At 38.1% G+C, this 20,549-nt stretch overlaps 1 protein-coding gene across 1 annotated transcript; it reads right to left on the bottom strand.

The window, feature by feature from the left end:
* Positions 1–203: 203 nt before the first annotated feature.
* Positions 204–15,966, bottom strand: ZP2 (zona pellucida glycoprotein 2). The gene is made up of 18 exons (XM_001377066.3): positions 15,857–15,966; positions 15,510–15,598; positions 15,272–15,355; positions 14,670–14,764; positions 12,591–12,743; positions 10,785–10,829; positions 10,470–10,634; positions 9,611–9,707; positions 9,345–9,526; positions 5,425–5,548; positions 4,731–4,918; positions 4,554–4,645; positions 4,319–4,443; positions 3,050–3,239; positions 1,830–1,965; positions 1,639–1,735; positions 717–797; positions 204–388 (listed from the first exon to the last, which is right to left on the bottom strand). The coding sequence occupies exons 1-18, from the start codon at positions 15,907–15,909 to the stop codon at positions 246–248; spliced, it is 2,139 nt and encodes a 712-aa protein (XP_001377103.1). The 5' UTR covers positions 15,910–15,966; the 3' UTR covers positions 204–245.
* Positions 15,967–20,549: the final 4,583 nt, after the last annotated feature.

Below are 20,549 nucleotides of genomic sequence, written 5' to 3'. Positions count from 1 at the left end.
TTGGGATTTAACCATAAAATGCAAATATCTCTATTTCTCCAGCTAAATAAGCCATGCTAACTTTTTTCTAGTATAATCACTGATTTAAAAAAAAAAGTTTGGGAAGGTCGTCTCCAGGATGGATGCAAAGAGCTATAGAAAGGTCAATGGTTGAGTATTGTCAGCTCTATACACACAGCCAACTCCACTCTCAAGAAGCAAAATAAAGCTGATGCTCAGATAACTTTATTAAGCAAGTGCCTTTGTTAAACCACAGTTCTTGTCCTACTTCGCATGCATTTAACAAGACAAAGTATTACCACTACAAATATTACTACTACTAGAATAGCTCCTATGTTGAGGGCAATGCTTGTTTCTTTGAACCAAGGCCTTTCAGAATCCATGGGTCCTAAAAGGCAAGGAAAACATATTCGAGTCAGACTTTAAGTCATGCCTACATTAAAATTAAGGTCATTCTTAAAAGTCCCCATGATAAAGAATAGCACTATTAGCCTTAATAAGAAGACTTTACATTAGAAGGCCTATCAGAATCAGTACTTTCCCAACTAAATTTTCATTTGCTAATAAGGACCTAGTGCTAAAAGGATAAAACCAATTCTTAGTATTTTTAAAAATATAGTTAACTGGTTTGGGAATCTGAATACAAGTCTTAGAATTTGAACTTAAAGTTAAATAACCCAAGGAAATAAAATTTCTCCAGATGTCTTGTGTCATACCTCTAAATGAGGGGGCCCAATCTGATACCAAGAGGACAGGTCCAGGAAGACTTGTAATTGTAGACTTTTCTTCAATGGTCTCTTTGGGAGAGAAAATATATATGTACATACGTATACATACATACATAACCATATACACATACAGACTTAATGTTAACATCTGGTCATCCAGATAAGTGATGGAAGCATGGATTTATAAGAGCAAATACTATGGAATGGTTTTCTTCTCCAAACCACTATAAGCAACCTGATTAGAACTAGTGGAAACATTACTAAGATTGTTTTCTAAATGAATTCTAATGTTTTTTATTCTTAATTCTAGTGGAAATGATGATCACGTCTACAAAAAAGACCACTGATAAACAATAATTTCTAAAGCAAATTCAGAACAATGGTACTATGGTGAGACAGCATCCTTGAATTTTTTTTTTGACTAATTTATGGTTCTAGGCAGTGATTTACTCTCCATGCTTTTAAGAGGCAAGGTTAAAGGAGTCAGGCAGTAGTTAAATGCATATTTAAAGTAGATAAATAGCACTATAGTACTCTTAAATTGTGTTCAATAATGTACTCAGTGCTGGGATACATAGGTGAACAGCCCTGCCCCCAGGAGAAACCTAATCTAGTATAGCATGGAGAATAACAGGTAGATAAAATAGTCATAGAACAATAAATGTGTAATCTAAACAAAAATGCTCCAGGAAATTCTATGGAAGAAAAGCCCTGCCATTCCTCCCCCTCAGCTGAATCAAGAAAGCTTTCCTGGAGGATGTGACATTTGAGCCTCAAAGAAAGCAATGGACTGTTGTTTTTTAAAGGGGGAGAGCACAAAGATTAGAGAACAACAGAAGTTCTTCTTACCTCCTAAGACAGGCAAGGCTTTTAAAGCTTTGAGCCCCTCACAAGGTCTTTAAGTATTTACCTCTTTTGGTCCTAGATGACAAAGGGCAAGTCACTGAACACAAAGGAGTATCTGGATAGGACTGGTCACAGAGCAAGACACTGCAGTGGAAATAGATCTAAAGAAGGATATAAATGAACAGAGGAAAGAAAGGGAGTTTAACCAGTCTAATAACCCTTCACAGGAGGGCCAATGCAACTTTGATCACTTACCAGGCTAGAGAGAGCTTGACCACCAGATACGAAGGCAAAAGTAGTTACTTCGAACCTTTGGTAGTGATTAGGGTATTTCACTGAAGAGCCCACATGATGAAATTTTGTGCGGTAGTTGTCTAGTTTATAATCACAGCTAGGAGGCAAGATAGAGACAGCATGGTTTGACTCCTGTAAAACAAAGCCCTTGGTGCAGATTGAATGAGATTAAAGAGTAATTGGGAAATATTAAACTATGTAAATAAAAATGTAATATTACCTATGTTTCATTTCAAAACTAAGTCAATATGTGGCCTGAAACACTCCTTATGTATGGATTAGTGGTGCTATTTCTCTTTAATTTCTATTTTAATATGGCACCAATTTTTTAGATATATTCCACCTGTAACTTTATTATAAAACTTCTAGGTGATTCCATAGATAAGTCTCTGGTCTTTCAATAAGCATTTATTAAGCACCTATGATTGCCAGCACTGTGTTAAGCCCTACACTCATGAACCCCAGCTTCTATTACTGTTTGAGAATTTAAGAGTATATGCTAGCTTGGAACATGATCTTCGATTCAAGAAAAGAAAAGTGGCTCAACTAAGAACCACCTGACCATGCTTGTCCCTAATCCCCATCCTGGCTCAAGCCAAGGAACCTCTTTAATAGCTCCTGCCCACTTCAGGAACCATGCCCTGGAAGAACTTCTGTCCTGGGACCCTGCTTTCATGAATCACTCTATCAGGAAAGCCTTAGTCAGGCATTACTTCACTCCCTCCTTTCAGACGCCCTCATCCATAGTGTCTTTTCCAGCCAGCTGATATTTCCCCTTTCCACATCTTTTCATACATATACCTTTCCTCAGAGTTCTGATGCCATGAAGAATCCTGATCAAATCAGCTTTGTCATAGTTTCTAAACTGATAGTGTCCATTTAGTTTCTCCCCATAGCCTATTTCTGGAGTAAATTACCCTTTCCGTTGCCATCATTTCCCAACATATATTTATTGCTTTCCTCATCAGAATGTAGACCATTTCTATTACCCCAGTGCTCAAGCTATAATAGGAGCTTAATAAATGCTATTTCCAATCATTCATTTCAAGGAGGCAGTCCAACTTCACCTTTCCTATGGACCTATGAGTGATTGCATTGTTCCATAGGTGGCTTGTTCATTTGATCATCAAAATTTTGCACCTAAGAATGGATTAGCTTTGAGGCATGGGATGTAGACTTACCCATCCACGATGACATTCCATCGGGGAAGAGAGGCAGGGTCCTCTGATGTTGTTGCCCAGCAGTCATCTAAGACTAGTTTGATGTTTGGGTCATTTCTATTTATAACTTGTACTTCCATGTAAATTGGTTGACGCAGGAATTTTACAATTGGATACTGATTTTCCCTATAAGGTTGTAGATAGGACTTATCTAGGAGAGAAGGGAAAATTTCTGGTAGGATATTTGAAGTGTTAAGACCAGAGTTGAAATATGAGGAAACCAAGAGGCATAATAAGATAGGGAAGTGCCAGATGGGATTGAGGAAGACCAAAGGGAATATCCTGCCTCAAATACTAAGTGTATGAGTCTGAGCAAGTCACTTAGTTTTAGTTTTCTAATAATTATTTTTAGCATAATATATCTTAGTATAATTATATATATATATATACATATATATATATATATAGTCCTATAAACTATAATAATAGGGGAAGGGAAACAAGTATTTATTAAGTGCTTACTTATCCATGTTATCTCATTAGAAGCCTGAGAGATGGATGCGATTATGATCATTTTTTATAATTGAGGAAACCGAGGCAGGTAGAGAGCTTAAGTAACTTGCCCAGGGTCACACAACTCATAAGTGTATGAGGTCATATTTGAACTCTGGTCTTCCTGACTGCAGACTCTATCTACTTTGATAACTAGCTGCCTCTATAATAGTACCCCTTACATGTTTGTTATAAGAGGTAATATGTAAATTATTTTACAAATATTGAAGTACCACAAAAACGGTAGGTCATTATAATTCATATTATTGTTCAGTTGTGTCCAACTCTGACCCCATGAACCATACCGTCTCGGGCCATTCTGGGTTCATTTCTCCTCAAGTCTGTCACAGCTTGTGTACAAGGGGGTATTTCTTGACAGATATTGGAGTGGCTTGTTGTTTCCTTCACCCATGGATCACCTTTTGTCAGAACTCTCTACTGTGACTTGTCTGTCTTGCATAATCCTGCCTGGAATAACTCAGTTTCAGTGAGCTACACACAAGCCCCTCTGCCATGACAAGGCATTCATCCAGGAGAGATTATTTTATTGTAATACTATTGTTAATAATAGAAGTCACTGACTACAACTACTCAGGCATAACTAGGAATGTGTAAAATTAAGTTGGCAAAGGTCACTAAAATGCATATGGACTATGGAAGTAAATAATAGGAAACTGGTCTTGGGGAGTTCACGTGCCATGGAATTATGCTTCTCAGAAACATCTGTCTTGGTCTTACCTGGATAGCTCTGAAGGATTAAGGAAAGTAATCCTGGTTCCACTGATGCAATTGGCGAAGGAGGACTGCTGATGTTTGTTCGGACTATGAGGTCAGTACTGCTATAGTAGCATCTCACTGTCAAACTAAGGGAGGTGGGGGTAGAGGAAGGAAGACATGAAGGTAAGAGTTTCCAAAGTTAGACAATCTGATACTGACTTAGAGGCAATCTAGTACTGAGCTGAGAGCCTCTTACCTGAATTCACTGTCTCTTGTGATTTTGCTTGGGGGGAGATCTTCCCAAAGAGCATGTATTTCATTTTCATAGATAGCTTGGTCTCTTTCAAACTTAAGGACAAGTAAAGGAAGAGCTCTTTAGTAACTGGTTAACTTGAGGGCAGGTCTTGATCTTTTACCCTTCCACATTACTAACCTTTGCACTTGTTCCACACCCATTCAGGGGTATGTGAAATCGAACCATCTCCTGAAACGGATCCTTAAAGGCTGGCAGGCAGGCTGTGTCTCTTACTTGGAGTGTGTTCAGGTTCAAGGCTGGCCTAGTTTGATGACTGTAGACCTCAAAGTCCATAAAGCCATCTTGGGTACATGTACCATCTGTAACTATAATTTACACAGAAGAAAGATTTGTGTGCTGCATAAGCTTTAGAAGCTACTCACTTGTTGTCTATTTAGTTAAGGAAAGAAAGAACTGGATCTGAAGTCAGGAAGATCTAAGTTCAAATCCAGTCTTAGACACTTAACGCTATGTGACTATGGGCAAGTCACTTGATCAGCCTCAGTTTCTTCAGCTATAAAATGGGAATAATAACAGCAACTACCTCCCCAGAGTTATGAGGATCAAATAAGATTGTAAAGCACTAAGCACAATGCCTAACACATAGTAGACAATCTGTAAATGCTTATTCCTTTCACCTCTTCTCAATGGGGACAGTTTTACCATGAAATACTGCTTTAAGCCTTTTAGTAGAGTCTGATTGCTTTGATAAAATTTTAGTGCCCTTCAATTCTGGGCAACTCACTTGAAATGTATGTCCATACAGGCTGGTATGGCCAGAATGGAGAGAAGAAAAACAGAACAAAATGTTAAAGTCAAATAATGTCCTTACCTACTGAAACAGGTGACTCACAGGATACAGGATTGATGATCATGGGTACCATATCCCCATAATACGCAAAAATTAGCTTTACTGAAGGCAAGTAAAACTGAACTCCTGCACCATTCTCAGACACCTGAAAAGAGAATAAGTTAATATAAGTAGTAATCAGGGCTAGCGTGAGGTAGCAGAGGTCATCACTGAAGGTAAAATGCAGGGTATTTGTAGATTTGCTTTTAGTGTTTAAAAAAAAAAGGAGGAAGTAAAGAAAAGGAAAGGAAAAAAATCAACAGGTCAAGGGACTCTAGATCAGTTCATTCTCTCTGGAGGTTTTTTGAGCAAGGATTATTTATTTCCCTTAGTACAATACCTCAATGTGATGAATATCCTAAGTCCTTGTTGATGTTCAATCATTTTTCGGTCATGTATGACTTCTTGTGACCTCATCTGAAATTTTCTTGGCAAAGATACCATTTTCTTCTCTAGTTTGTTTTATATGAGGAATTGAAGCAAACAGGGTTAAATGACTTGCCCAGGGTCACCCAGCTAGTAAATGTCTAAAAGTCAGATTTGAACTTGGGAAGATGAGTTTTCCTGAATCCAGACAAGGCACTCTATTTACTGTTCCACCTAGCTTCCTGTTCTAATTTCTATGCAAGGTCAAAAATAAGAGACAATGAGAAAGAGACCATATACAACAACAGAACATCCTCTTCCTCCTCCTACAAAATCATCACACTTACCTGGGGACCCAGAAATGCAAGCATGGGACACTAGAAAGGTATAGACTTGGGAAGAAGTAGGTCTGACTCAGACATCCGCTAGCTATGTGGCCCTGGCTGGGTATCTTGTTTTACTTCTCTGGCTTCACTTCCCTTCATCTGTCCCAACTTGGAAATTGTAGGAAGATGTGTAAGTGGGAGACAGTTATTAAAGGCCAATCGCTGTGTTGCAAAGGAGACACAGTCTCTTGGAGCTTTAATCCAGACGATGAAGAACAAATGACTGCTGGATACTGGTGTGAAGAGGGATGTCCACTAGCTAAATGAACACAAGGCATAATATAGATCTGATAGGCCTTCATCCTTCAGTAGTCTTCATTCATATGATAGGGGTTTTTGAATCCTAGATTTTTTTAAAAACCTTAAATTTTTTTAAGTTAGTTTGTTGATTACACGAAAATTTGCAGGTATCTTACTCCTTCCTTCCCCTCCCTGCACCACAGAAGGCATCACAAAAACAAAACAAAAAATGTATATACGAATTATGTCTTTTGTTTCTATTTGCAGTTCTTTCTCCAGAGTCCAGAAGTGACTATAGGTGAGTGGAATAAAAATGATCACCCACCTGAATTACAATTACAAACCTGGAGTCAGAAAATGAGAGGGAAGGAGACAGAGGTTTTTTCTTTTCCTCATGAGGAAAAGCAAATGCCCTACTGACAAACTGCAAATCATCTGGTCCCAAATACAAGCATTTTATTGTTCCTAAAACAAGATCCGTCCCCCTTCCCCTCCTCTGTATGGCCATCCTTGGGGGGGAGGGGGCAGACTCACAATCCAGGCACAAATTCTACCCCAACCAGGAAATAGCAAGTTACATGAGCTCATCACATGGGTAAGAATGAGCATCACTCTAAATTTTCAAGGGCAAGATGAGATAAACAGCTTATAGCTGGGCTGTCCCCTCATTTCTTGGACCCTGATGATGCCCTTGAAGTGAGATAAAAAGTCTGGTTCTTAAATAACTAGACATCCTTGAAGCTGAAAAAGAGACTTATTTATACATTTCATTTCTGGTGGGGGTGGTATAAACTGTATGCTTTGCCTTGAGAATAGTAGGTAGTAAACTGAACACTTTACTTTGAGAATTACAGACTTAATTCTATCCCATTCACAAATCATTAGGTCCAAACTCATTTTAAAGATGAGGACACCAGCTACCAGAAAACTAGAAACCAGAAAAGTTGTACAATTTGCCTGAGGTTACCTGGTAAGTGGCAGAGGTGACCCCAGAAGGTGGGTCAGAGCTCTTTGTACTTACGAACTGATGTTGAGAGTAGTGAACAAATCTTTAAGAAAAGGCTCCTATGTTTTAAACAAAGAATTTTAGAAAAACTTCTAAAAAGAGTAGAAAATGAAAGGTCCACTACTTGTTGGGATGAATAGGTGTATGACCTTGGGCTACCCTGAAAATTCACTCAGAATTCACTCAGAGAGCAGTTATGTTTTAAAACCACAGAAAATTAGATAGTCAACACAGTAGTTTCCTGGGATCTTAACACCCTAAGTGACCCTATGTGTAGAGATTTATTTTAATCTCTTCATTTTAATGAGAGGTCTGGATTCCTCCAAGTCATCAATAAGGTAATTTTTCTTATTTATATCTTCTTCCTTTGAGAGGTACTACAAGTTATCCTAACTTTGAAAACAACAGGAGTAGCACTAGGTGGCTCAGTGGGTTGAGAGCTGGGCTTAGAGATGGAATGTCCTGCATTCAAATATGACCTCAGTCATTTCCTAGCTGTGTGATCCTGGGCAAGTTAATTTAACCCCCATTGCCTAGCCCTTCCTGCTCTTCTGACTTAGGACCAATACACAGCACTGATTCCAAGACAAACTAAGGATTTAAAAAACTAAACTTACTTTATTATTTTATTAAATACTTCCCAATTGCATTTTTTAAAAACCCTTACTATCTATCCTAATATTAATTCTAAGACAGAAGAGAAGGGCTACGTAATTGGGGTTAAATGACTTGCCCAGAGTCTCACAGTTAGGACATATCTGAAGTCATATGTTAACCTTGGTCCTACTTGCTGTGCTACCTCACTTTCCAATTACATTTGTGAAATTTAGATTACTCTACCCTACTTAGACCTTACTTTATGGTGAGGATAAAATTGTAATCTCCTGATTGAACAATGAAGGTACTTAGTTCTTACTTTATAGTGAAGTTAGAACTTTAAGCTGTATTTTTAGATCTTACTACAAAAAGGTGTTAAGTAACTATAAAGGGGAAATTAATCACAAAAAAGGTTAACTAACAAAAGGTGGAGTTAACAAAGAAGTGTTAAGTAACTCAAAAGATAATCTAATCAAAGAAAATGAGAACTAAAGAATGGGCAGTCCTGGAGAAAAGCCTCTGATGTGATTGGTAGACATGAAAATTTAGAGAAGACATAAGAGTAAAAAGTCTATATATTTGGTGTCACTTCCTCTCTCTGGTACCTTTTGGCTGCAGAGAGGTGGCTAGTGGCAGCGTGCTGGGCCTTTCGGCATCTTTGCGTGGCTATAGTGATTGTCTGATTCAGTGATGAGTTTCTGGCTGAGTCTTTCCTCCTTTACTTTCTAAACTTTATCCTCTTAAAAGCCTCTAATCTCCTTCAGAGACCTAGTGGCAGAGATCTTTTTTTTTTTTTAATAACCTTTACCTTCCATCTTGGAATCAATACTGTGTATTGGTTCCAAGGCAGAAGAGTGGTAAGGGCTAGGCAATGGGGGTCAAGTGACTTGCCCAGGGCCACACAGCTAGGAAGTGGCTGAGGCTAGATTTGAACCTAGGACCTCCCATCTCTAGGCCTGACTCAATCCACTGAGCTACCCAGCTGCCCCCTGGCAGAGATCTTGAACTCCCCCTGGCCTAGGCCAGGTGAGAGAAATCCTCTACTCTATTTCCTCTTTCTCCTTAAAATCCTTCCCTCTATATTAATTAAAATTACCATAGATTTCCAGACTGACTTGGGTATTTTATTTGGGATTTTTTCCCTGGCAACCAATTAATTTAGATTTTAAGTCACATCCCTAAAATTATCTTTACACATTTAAGAAGTTTTCAAGTTTCAAATTCTCTTATTTCCCTCCTACCCTTTAAGACAAACAATATCAGTAATACATGTGAAAGGAAAATCATGCCAAACATAAGAAACTTACTTTAGATTTTAGAATTCTTTTGTTGAAGTGAACTCTTGAACCATTTCTTGATTCTAAAGCAATACCACTGCTCTTTGACATATTCACAAGAATATTCTGATTCTCTATATTTATGGTTGTCAATTCCCCTGGAAACTCTGGTATAATAAGAGTCATATGTGTTGAATTACAGGTGACTGGACCTGGAAGAGAGATTAGTATTACTCATGTCAATCTTATACAAGACTTCCATTTAAAAATGTAGTCTTAGTTTCTAGTGGCCTCACCGAATAAGCAAACCAGTCGGGATGAGAGGGTAAGTCTCTGTTCAGGAGATCCATAGGTAAGTTGGAGAGCCAAGGTATACAGGTGATTGTTTTCTTGCTGTTAAAAAAAGTTGTTTAAAATGCAAATTAACATCCAAAGCATCAATATCAAAGCTAATCTATATACCAATGCATTCATGTGAATTACATAAAACGTAACCATTTTGATATAACAGCTTTTTCTCTAGAGGCAAGAAACTAAGTGACTGCAACTTTATAAAATTAGGAAAGCACTTTTTGCATGAAGTAACTATTTCATTAAGCATTTCTGATACATCCATTGAGTAAGCATGAAAACTTGCCTGGCTATATTTTTTGTTGCTGAAGAAAGAATAATAGTGGGCAGAATAGTTACAAAGATATTTAGCAGGCAGTTGTCCTTCATTAAATATGAACAATATGCCTTTAGGGCAGCTAGGTGACACAGTAGATAGAGAACCAGTTCTGGAGTCAGGAAGCCTCATCTTTGAGTCTGGTTTCAGACACTTACTTTGTGACCCTGGAAAAGTTACTCAACCCTCTGCCTCAGATTCCCCCACGTGTCAAATGAGCTGTAGAAGAAAATGGCAAACCATTCCAATATCTTTGCCAAGAAAACCCCAAGTGGGGTCATAAAGGGTCTGACACAACTGAACAAAAGAGTGAGATAAATTGCCAATCTTCACATCTGAGGAGGGAGTTGATTTACCCTAGAGTTCTCCATACTAATGGAATCACGGGTCCAGACCAAAATAAAGAAATTGGCAAATAAAAAATCCCTGTCACAGAAAGGGAAATTCAAATATTACTTTCTTTTTTATAAAATCACACACATACACACCTCATAGTGCAGGACACCAGCAGCATTGAAGGAAACTTGGAGGATGATCTTATTAGTGTCCGTGACAAAAGTGTAGCCCTGTTCCATGGCTTGATGAAGAGATAGTGTTTGTGTTCTGGGGCTATCACCCACAATGACCGTCCAAGTCGTCTGAGGTTCCGAAATCTGAAATCAAAAGGCCTTCTTAGATATTTGTGCATAAATTCTTATTGGCAAAGTCAAATGAGGCTTTTTCCTTAAAGTACTTTAAAATAAGTTAATATCCACAAGTAGAAACGCAAGTTAAAGTTCTTAATTTAAAAAAATAACGCATACCATTGTGTCATCATGAAAATTGGGTAGAATCTGTGGAAATGAAATCTGAAAGAAAAGGAAATTCTAGCTTTTAAAAATGTACATATTTATAATCTTAAAAGTTTACAAAGCACTGTATGTGCATTCTTATTTGATTCTTACCACAACCCTATAAAATAGGAACTAAAAGTGATTACTGCCATTATACTAGGTGAGGAAACTAAAGTTTAAAAAACTTAATTTGCCCACACTATCCTGGCTAGTATGAAAGGAAGGATTTGAGCCCAGTTACTCAGCTAGAAGTCTAATATGTTTTCATTAGGCTACAAAGACCTAGTTCATCTACGAGAATGTGAAGTACCAACTCCAAAAATGGAAAGGGGAGGAAAAAAAAAAGAACATTGGCCTGGTCACTAGGAGATCCTGGGTCTTTGTCCTGGCATAGTATAGACTAAGTGACCTGAGGTCAGTCAATGAGTTTTTCCTGTGTCTCAGCTTCTTCATCTATAAAGTTATGTGCCTGGCTCATGGTAGGCAATTAATGGCTACTGATTGATGTTGGATTATAGACATTAAAATCCTTACAGGAATTAAAACATCCTTAGCCTCTCGTCTTAAGGTAGCTAAAAAGCCCTCAAAGGGTCCATGACCATGAGGGAACTGAATATAATTTTAGTTTAAAACCTTGTGTTGTATTCAAGAAATGAGGATGGGGGCACAGAGATATAGTGTATAGGGATAGCGGTACCCATCCCCCCCATTCATTCACCATCAGAATTGGCAGCCCAGAGAAAAATGATACTTACTGAGGATCCTGACCCATTAGTGTTTCTTTAACACCAATCAGCCATAACCCTAAAGCAATAATAACTGATATTTTTATAAAGTTGGGGAACTAGGTGGTACAGTGGATAGGGTGCTAGGCCAAGTTCCAGAAAGAGTCATCTTCCTGAGTTCAAATCTAGCCTCAGACACTTAACTAGCTGGATGAAACTGGGCAAGTTACTTAACCCTATTTACTTCAGTTTTCTCTTCTGAAAAATAAGCTGGAGGCAGACCATTCCAGAATCTGTCAAGAAACTCCCAAATGGTACCACAAAGTCAGACACAACTGAATGACTAAACCACCAAAACAAATGTAAATTCTAAGGTTTATACTTTACAAATAATTCTCATTTGATCGTCACAATAACCTTGGGAGATAGGTACTATTATTATCTCCATTTTACAGATGAGGAAAGTAGGCATCCTAACTTGGCTATTTTTTGGGGGGGCGGGGGGGGGGGGCGCTACACTAAAATCTTCTATTGGGTTTTAAAAAGCAAAGCACCTGATCCTCAAACATAGGGTTAGATGAGCAGCTGCATTCTGATGCCAAGCAGACATTTGAAGTTTGCATTTGTATATAAAGTTTTGGTACACTATGGAGGCACAGTCCTTGCCTTCAAGGAGCTTACAACCTAGTAGGATAACAGGATTCTAAATCAAAACAAAAAATCCAAGAGATTTAGATTTTGTTGGTTCGTTGGTATTTCAGTGATGTCCGATTCTTCCTGATCCCCTCTGGGGCTTTCTTAGCAAAGATACTGGAGTGGTTTGTCATTTCTTCTCTAGTACATTTTTAAATGAGCAAACAGAGACAAACAGGGTTGAGACTTGCCCAAATCATACAGCTAGTAAGTGTCTGAGGTAAGATTTTAATTTAGGTCTTCCTAATTCCTGGCATTCTATCTATTGAGCCACCCAACTGCCAACTTGCTTAGACTACCATGTGTATAATAAAGAAATCATAAACCTCCAAAAGGATGATCAGATTGACATACTCACAGACATGGAATTTTTGGTACAGTTTGTGGCTGCCAGAATTCCACCACGACCCTCGTCACCTTGAGTGGCAGGACAGCTGACCTGGTAGCTTATAGTCTGGTTGCTTGTAATCTTGTTGGGCAGGAACCGGAGGTTCACTCGATACCTCCCATGCTGAAGAGACAAAATTGGTTATGCCCTAACGACACTTGAATCAATGACATTTTGAAGCCCGAGAGTCCTGGATTCAACCTACTACCTCACTCAGAGGTATTTTGCACATGCCTGTACACATATCCTTCGAACAAGTATAAGAATTCTATCTCACCCTCCAAGCCTGCTTAACATTCTTGCTGTCTGTTCCTTTGTTCAAATCCTATACTCAGACTTCTTTGGAACTTGAAAACAAAAAGAAATTTCCTGGTTACCTTGAAAAGGATCAAGGTATGTTCTTCTGTACCCACTTGTGACTAACCCCAGGCATCCCATTTCCAACTCCCTCCCATTATTCTACCACATTAAGATGTCTTCAATTCCACGTTAGTCAAAGCTAGGGTAACCAAACAAGCAGGAAGTATATATAAACTGATGAGAGACAAGTTATAGTTTAGATTTAGAAGCCAATGTAAGTAAGTTCCCTACGAAACAGGAGTTGGTCTAAATGTCTTCTAAAGATGCTTCTAGCTCAATCCAGGATCCCACAAATCAGATTGGCATTAGCTCACCCACTGTGCTATCATTTACTAACTATGTAACTTTTACGAAACATTCTCTTGTGTCCCATTTTATCTATAAAATGGAATGCTTACATTTCCTATTTAATGAGATTATTATAAGTATAAAATCAACTGGGTCATAGGATTTAGCTTTAATAAAATATGGAAGGGCTTTTCATTTTAGAAATAGCATAATGGGTGAAAACAAATGTGAATTGAGGGATTTGATGAAGAATACAGTTACAAGGTAATATTTATAGTACATGTAGCCACACTATAATATATCTCTACAAAATTAAAGGGTAGTAAGAAATGAAGGAAAAAGCTTTTCTTCAGGAATTGTGGCTTATTTTATGTATATCTGAAAGGGAAAAAAAACATTTGTGGAATTAACTTCTACCAAATTCTGAGAAATATTTGATATTCTTATAATTTATTATAATTCTTATAATTATTTAATTTATAAGCAAAATTAACTTGAAAAATCATTTTATACATTCTTTCAATTTGTTGTAGGTAATACCAAGGACTTAAATGTGGCAAATCCTTCAGAAAACTATTAAAAAAAAGATTTTCCACTATAATTAGAAACTCAGGGTGTGTGGTAGAAGTTAATGGAAAGAAAAAAGTTAAAAAGAAGTTAATAGACCAAAAATTTCTAAATAACTATATATTTTCTAATGGAAATAAATTGAAGACATGCACACACAAAGTCATTGGCCTGATTGAGGGCACCCAATCTGACTCACTTTATTAGTAGCTATATGAGTCACTGTTAATAAACTGATCTTGCCCAGAAAACAAAAAATTATACTTTTGACTTTTTTTTTCCAAACAACTGATGTTCTTTGTACTCAGAATCAGGCTGTGGAGATCAGCATACCTCAAAAACCAAAGTGAGAAGCATTTTCCTTTCATCAGTTTAACCCCCTTACTTTGCAGACAAAGAGCTCCAAAGAGGAAATTGTCCAAAATCTCAGTAAATGGAGGAATTAGAACTACCATGCCAAACCTATCCCAAATTAGTTTATGCCTTGGCATGCTGTTCACAATTTTTTAAATGGCTTATATAACATAGACACCTTAGATACATGGGTTCTAATGATTCCTCAGTTGTTTTGTTTTATTATTAATGATTATCGCTAATAAACAGAGGATCAGCTATAGACTAGTCAATAAATATCACAGGCCTAGTCTCCTATTACAGGGGCCTCTTAGAAGAGAATAGCTTCTCTGCCACCTGTAATGTTTATCAAACATCTGTTTTCATGGCTCAGTGGTTTTCCATTTGCCACAACTAAAATACCCTCCTCAGTCAGAAGTAGCTCAAATTTATCCCAAAGCTTACCACTTTTACTTTACTACTTTACCACTTAACACTTACCACTCTTTCAGCACATCTCTCATACATGATTCTCAAGGTAAGGTTTTCTGAGTTCATAACAGGGGCACAATTCAAGATTTCATTGCCAAGGGAATCTAGAGGAGTCAGAGAGGCAATCAGAAGAGTCACAGAGCATCCTGAAAGTTTCAGCAAAGTGCTTGACTTTGGTTGGTGTTCATTGCAAAATTTGTTCCCCCCAAGTATTCCCAATCCAATTTATCTCCCAAATTGCTTAATCACTGTGTAATTTCTCTTAAGGATCAACTAACCCAGAGACAAAGCTTTTGGAGGGTTTTTCTTTTTAGCAAAACTACATTTTTCCTAGGAAAAGTATGAAGAGATTTCTATAGGAATTGACTGGAATTGACTCTCCACCATTCCCAGTCTTTCCTGCTTTATAGAGCCTGTCCTATCCTTCAAGATACTTCAAATTAGCAACACATTCACAATTCAGGGAACTCATTCAAGGCAGGGGTTGTCATTTTCCCATCTTTGTATCCTAACCTAATGTTCTACACACAGTGGACACCTGCTTATTGGAAGTTCAATCTTGATGAGGCTGTCAGTAAGTTGGGTTCAATTAGCTAATCAGCAAGACCTACCAACCACATCCGCTTGCCAAGACTCGTTGCCAAGATCTTCAGGAAATCCAATCTTCATTTCATCATCATAGCAAGTAACTGTGCCTAAAAACCAGAGAGAGGCATAACACACACATCGAGGCTCTTTCTTCCCCGTCCCGGATACAAGGAGAAAGTGTCTGCCTAGACCCTGAAGGGGAGCTCCTCCTTTACCGGGAGCCTCTCCGCTGACCCTAAATAAGGAAGGGAGCCAACATACCTGGGAAGCTAGTAGCTGAGAGATGACCAACCGCTGCACAGGCTACCAGGGTCACAAGGCAGAAGAGCCAGGGAAGCTGTGAGCAGTGGCTGTGGGGAAAAGAGATTTACCCTCAGGAAAGGAATTTAGCAGGGGCATCTCTGCCTTCTTCGCTGAGGACAAGGGACCTTACTCCTCTTTGTATCGCGCACCGCTTTGGTGCCCTGTAAAATCTACGAATCCCTTCCCCAATGAAATTTTTAAATACATAAAACACAGAAGGAAACGCTCCGCATTCAGGTTCAAAGACCTCATTAAATCCATCCGCAGACCCCAAATTAAGAATCAAGGTGCCTCGGGCTACTCACCGTGCCCCTTTGGGGTTCCCACTTAGTTTGAACCCAAAGACCTTTCTACACATTGTTAACTGCAAGACCAACCTCAGAAGGCTCAGCTCGCAAGCCTGAGCTTATGTAGGAGAGGCTGTGCGCCTGTAACGTTTCCTCCTGTTCTCCCTCCCACCCCTCACCCCCCATCCCCACGCAGGTGATGCCTGGGCTCACACCATGATTTCTGAATTTCATTGAGAACACCGGGGCAGGGCAGAGACCGAAACGAGAACAAGCACAGCACGATAAGCACAAGCTGGGTGCATACTGAATCCCACTAGAGAGAAGGGCAAAGTATGGTCTAACGTCCTCTCAGCAGTGGAAAATAGGCCCAATGCTTCTGTTCTGGAGATGTGGGGAGTCTTTACAACCCTGTCTCATCTGAGGCATTCCCCACCTACCCCCTTTACACAGTAGGCATTAGCCCAGCACCTTGAAGTTGCCCCAGAAACCCCAGGCAGGTGGTTTGGAATCCTTCTGAATGGCTGAAGAAAATGGCAATCTTTTCCACCTGGGAGCTATAATACTAACCAAGGTTGAAGGAAACAGTCTCCAGAGAGCTCAGGTAGAAATCTGCATTTTTGGACTAAGAAGTACTCCAGTTAATATCCAGCCTCACTTACTTACTAGCTGTATAACCATTAGGGTCACTTAACCTTTGCCTCAGTTTCCCCATCTTTAAATGGGGACAATAATAGCACCTACCTCCCAAGATTGTAGTGAGGTTCAAATGGAATAATATTTTCAAAACATTTTGTAAGCTTTAAGGAGGTACAAAAGTGCAAGTTGTTTTTTAAAGAGTTTTTTAAATGTAAGTTGTTTTTTTTTAAAGAATGATTTCACTAGGAAACAGGCTGCTTAAGAAAAGAGATGAGTGTGATGTCTCTTAAACTCTTCTGCTACTACCATGAGAGAAGAGGATTTGGATATAGAAGAGACCTATAAAATCATTAATGTTGAGTCATTTTTCAGGCATAGTTGGCTTCACTTGGTGTTTTCTTATCAAAGATTCTGGAGTGGTTGGTCATTTGCTTCTCCAGTTCATTTTGTAGATAAGGAAACTCAGGCAAGCAGGGGTAAGCAACTCACCCAGAGTCACACAACTAGTGTCTGAGACCAAATTTGAACTCAAGAAGATGAGTCTTGTTGACTCCAGGCCCAGCACTCTATTCAGTATACCACTTAGCCACATAAGATCATTTAGTTCTAACGTCTCATTTGACAACCAAGGAAACTGGGTCTAGAAGGAATAAATTACTTCCCCCAGAGTCATACAGTTAAATCAACATTCATACATAGGTTCTCTGATCCCAAATCCAGTGCTCTTTCTTCTAGATCTGGATGCTGTGAGCAGCTAGACTCCCCACCCCACCCCCAATTTCTTGGTTAATGTCCAAATTTCATGTTTAGTTTCCACTAAGACACTATGGAATTTTCCTTGGAGTTTGCATGTAAGGGTCCTTTTTTTTCTTTTTTAATGTAGGCAGTTGCTTATGAATTCCCCATACTAATAAAATTACAGAATGGGACTGTGCCAAAATCCTGAAATGCTTCTCACACAATCAGCAGTATATGTGCTGTCTGAAAATGTAGGACACGACTTGAAAATTAATCTGCAATATTTAACATTTTCTCCATCTCCTTCTTAAGTCTAAATATATAAATGGCAAGTGAAACCATGTGAGTAGATGATTCACTAGGAGAATTTGTTTAGGAGTGAAGCCAAGGAACCTGGTCAAGTCATTATCATCTTTTTTTGCTCATTTGAGTATTACTTTAAGTTTGATTTACAATTCAGTCTGCCATCCTTAAAGAAAATGGCAGCCAATAAAAGTTTTCAAGTGGGCATCTCTTCTGTCATTTGCATGTGGATTTTAATTACTTTTGTGATTTGAAAAGTGCTAACAAGTATATTAAGATTGAGATTTTCAGGTCAGAATAATTTATAGGTCTGGAATCAGAAAGATAGAGAAAAAAGAGAACTTTCTGTAGATCTCAAAATCCAATTAGTTGCAAAAGTAGAATTGAAATTCATAGCACCTACTATGAGTGTCCCCCTCCCACCACCCATACCCTCTCCATTATCCTTCATTGTAAAGCACATCCAAATCATGAGAGGGTTAGTTTCTTTCTTTCTATTCTTTTCCTTTTTGGCTGGGCTTTAAAAAAAATCCCTCTTCATTGTTTCTAGTCCTAATTAGAATGTAATACCGTCTGGGATTTAACATTTTTAAAATGTGCAGTTGAGAGATGCCAAATAATACCTCATGCAAACCAGATGGTACAATAGCAACTTTGTCTTTTTTTATTCTGGCAGGAAAATAAGACTGTGAATAGTTTGAAATTTATGTGAACAAATTAAGTCCCACCATCCCTTCAAAGGCATTAAAATTCCACAAATCAATCTGCCCGTCTAGTTTTCCTTTTCCTTTTTAATAAGAAAGAAAAAGGAGAATGGGTAGGCAATGGCAATGATGGGAGGGAAAAGTGTCTCTTTACATCCTTTTCAGAGGAAAACAAGACAGTTATTCCTAGTGTCTAAAATCTTGTGAACAAAAAAATGTGTTATTCAAGTTGGCTGAAACAGTTTTGGTTCAATAATAAAAAGGAAAAAAAAGATCTAGCAGTCATTTTCTGGATAGCTCATTCCATAACAATGTGCTTATCTGAACAGATAATGAGATTTTATAGGATCATGCACAAGTTCACAACAGATTGCAAGGTAATAAAGAGATGTATTGTTTGAGCTTCACAGGGTTCCTGTGGGTCAGGTTGTAACAAAAAAGTTTTTTGAAACTCCCTTATTTCCTTGTGGGTTTTGCCTTAAATAAAATAAAAATCAAGACAACATCAATTGAGAATGCTTTGTGAAAGGCAGATCACTCATTGCCTTTATTCTTATTACCAAAATTCATGTGGGTTTCTACTCCACACAAGCAACTTTCTTTTATAATTGGAAATGTTTTAGAGACTGGAGAAAAATGGCTTATTGAAAACCAGATCTCTTGAGTTGGGAAGGGAAGAGAGAGTCTACTCATTACATGAATATATGTATTTCTGGGCCACCCAAGCCACTGAATTTCTCTTGCAATTAGCAATGAATAGCTTTAGAGAACAAAAGGGAAAAAACCCAGTGGAAAGTTTGCTGCAAGTTTTTCTCAGGGTAGATTAGAAATCTGTACACACATGAATTTGTAATACCCCTTGCTTTCTTCTCTTTGCCCTTCCCAACCCCAAGCAAATGACCACACAAGTCTGAAATATCTTGTAGTTCCTGATAAAGTCATTTTACTGCTGTTACTTTTACTCAATTAGAATTAGATTCTCTGACATATTTGACCCAGAATGTACATGCTCAGACTTGCGTCTTTCGTTTAATTAGATTTGCAAGAGAAACTATGTCTGTGAGAATAAAAACCCCCAATAAATCAGACTGCATTGAAGAAGTCATTGCTGGCACAGTAGAGGAGGTAGCAGTTGAAGATGTGTGAAAATCAATATCTGATCTTCTTTTTTAATCCTTTCCTATGGCCAGAAGTGACTTTAGGAATAGATTAATTACCTATCCCATCAGTCAGGGCTGGCCAAGCTAAGATAATAACAGTATTATCACTTATTTAGCACCATGCTTTCTTTACAAATATTTTCTAATTTGATCCTCACAACAAAGCTGACAGGTAGGTATTAGAATCATCCTCATGTTATAATTGGAGAAACTGAGGCAAACACAAGTTAAGTGACTTGTCCAAAGTCACAAAGTTAAGTATCTGAGGCTAGATTTTAACTCCAGTCTTCCTGACTCCAGGCTTATGATTTTATCCACTAGGCCACCTACCTGATTCAAGAGAATCCCAACATAGCTTTTCAAAACACAAGGAGGGAAGGTAATTAGATATTAGAAGTAGGAACAGAGATAGCAGAACACTGGCCAAATATAAACAAGGCTGAGGCTAACTAAAGATCCAGAAAGAAATTAAATGCTTGACTCCAACAAAGAGATAAAACTAGGCATTGCCTTACCTTCTTTGAAGAAGTAGGGGATTAGAGTATGAAACAATACTGATAATATTTAACTTTTTTCATTGAATTGCTTTACTAAACTGATTTCTGTCTTTTTAAATTTTTTGTTATAAGGAATGGCTCTCTGGGAAGAGGAGGGGAGAGAAAAAGGGGGAAATGCAGGTAATGTAAAAAAAATTCCAATAAAATTTATTTTAGGAAGAAGAAATACAAAAGAAATGTTGAAATATTTTAATTGTTAGAAAAATAGTTGAACAATACGAAACTCCACAAATTTTCAAAAAAGAAATTAAAAAATTAGAATAGAGATAAAGATAAAAAATAGGTCTGATTAGTGAATAAACCAGAGCTTTTAATGAAGAATTCAGTAAAACAAATGAGAGAATAGGAATTTAAGTAAAAACCAGCTTGATTGGTAAGGTCCTGGACCCCCTCCCCCTCCCATGATGCAACTATACAAAAATCCAGACCCTGAATATTACCCTTTTCAGTAATTCCTAGAATGGTGCCATTAGAATCGTTTCCTTCTTCCCCTCTCCTCATTTCTAGTTCCTTGCTCTATAGTCTTCCTTTCTCATTTTGTAATTTTGTAAATACTCTCACTTTCTTCATTCTGTAGATAACAAGGTAGCCTCTAATTGGAATCTGTGAT

The sequence above is a fragment of the Monodelphis domestica genome, chromosome 7 (assembly GCF_027887165.1).
Source record: "Monodelphis domestica isolate mMonDom1 chromosome 7, mMonDom1.pri, whole genome shotgun sequence".
In the NCBI taxonomy this organism is placed as follows: Eukaryota; Metazoa; Chordata; class Mammalia; order Didelphimorphia; family Didelphidae; genus Monodelphis; species Monodelphis domestica.
The sequence above is the reverse complement of the archived record's forward strand: the minus strand, read 5'-3'. Positions and strand labels throughout refer to the sequence as shown.

What these genes read in the sequence shown, in the direction of transcription:
- ZP2 (XM_001377066.3), bottom strand. Translation starts at nt 15,909, where the DNA reads ATGTGTAGAAAGGTCTTTGGGTTCAAACTAAGTGGGAACCCCAAAGGG. An exon ending in CCGACTGGTTTGCTTATTCG is followed by an intron (nt 9,527 to 9,610) that starts GTGAGGCCACTA and finishes TCTCTCTTCCAG; the next exon opens with GTCCAGTCACCTGTAATTCA. An exon ending in GGTGTGGAACAAGTGCAAAG is followed by an intron (nt 4,646 to 4,730) that starts GTTAGTAATGTG and finishes CTTGTCCTTAAG; the next exon opens with TTTGAAAGAGACCAAGCTAT.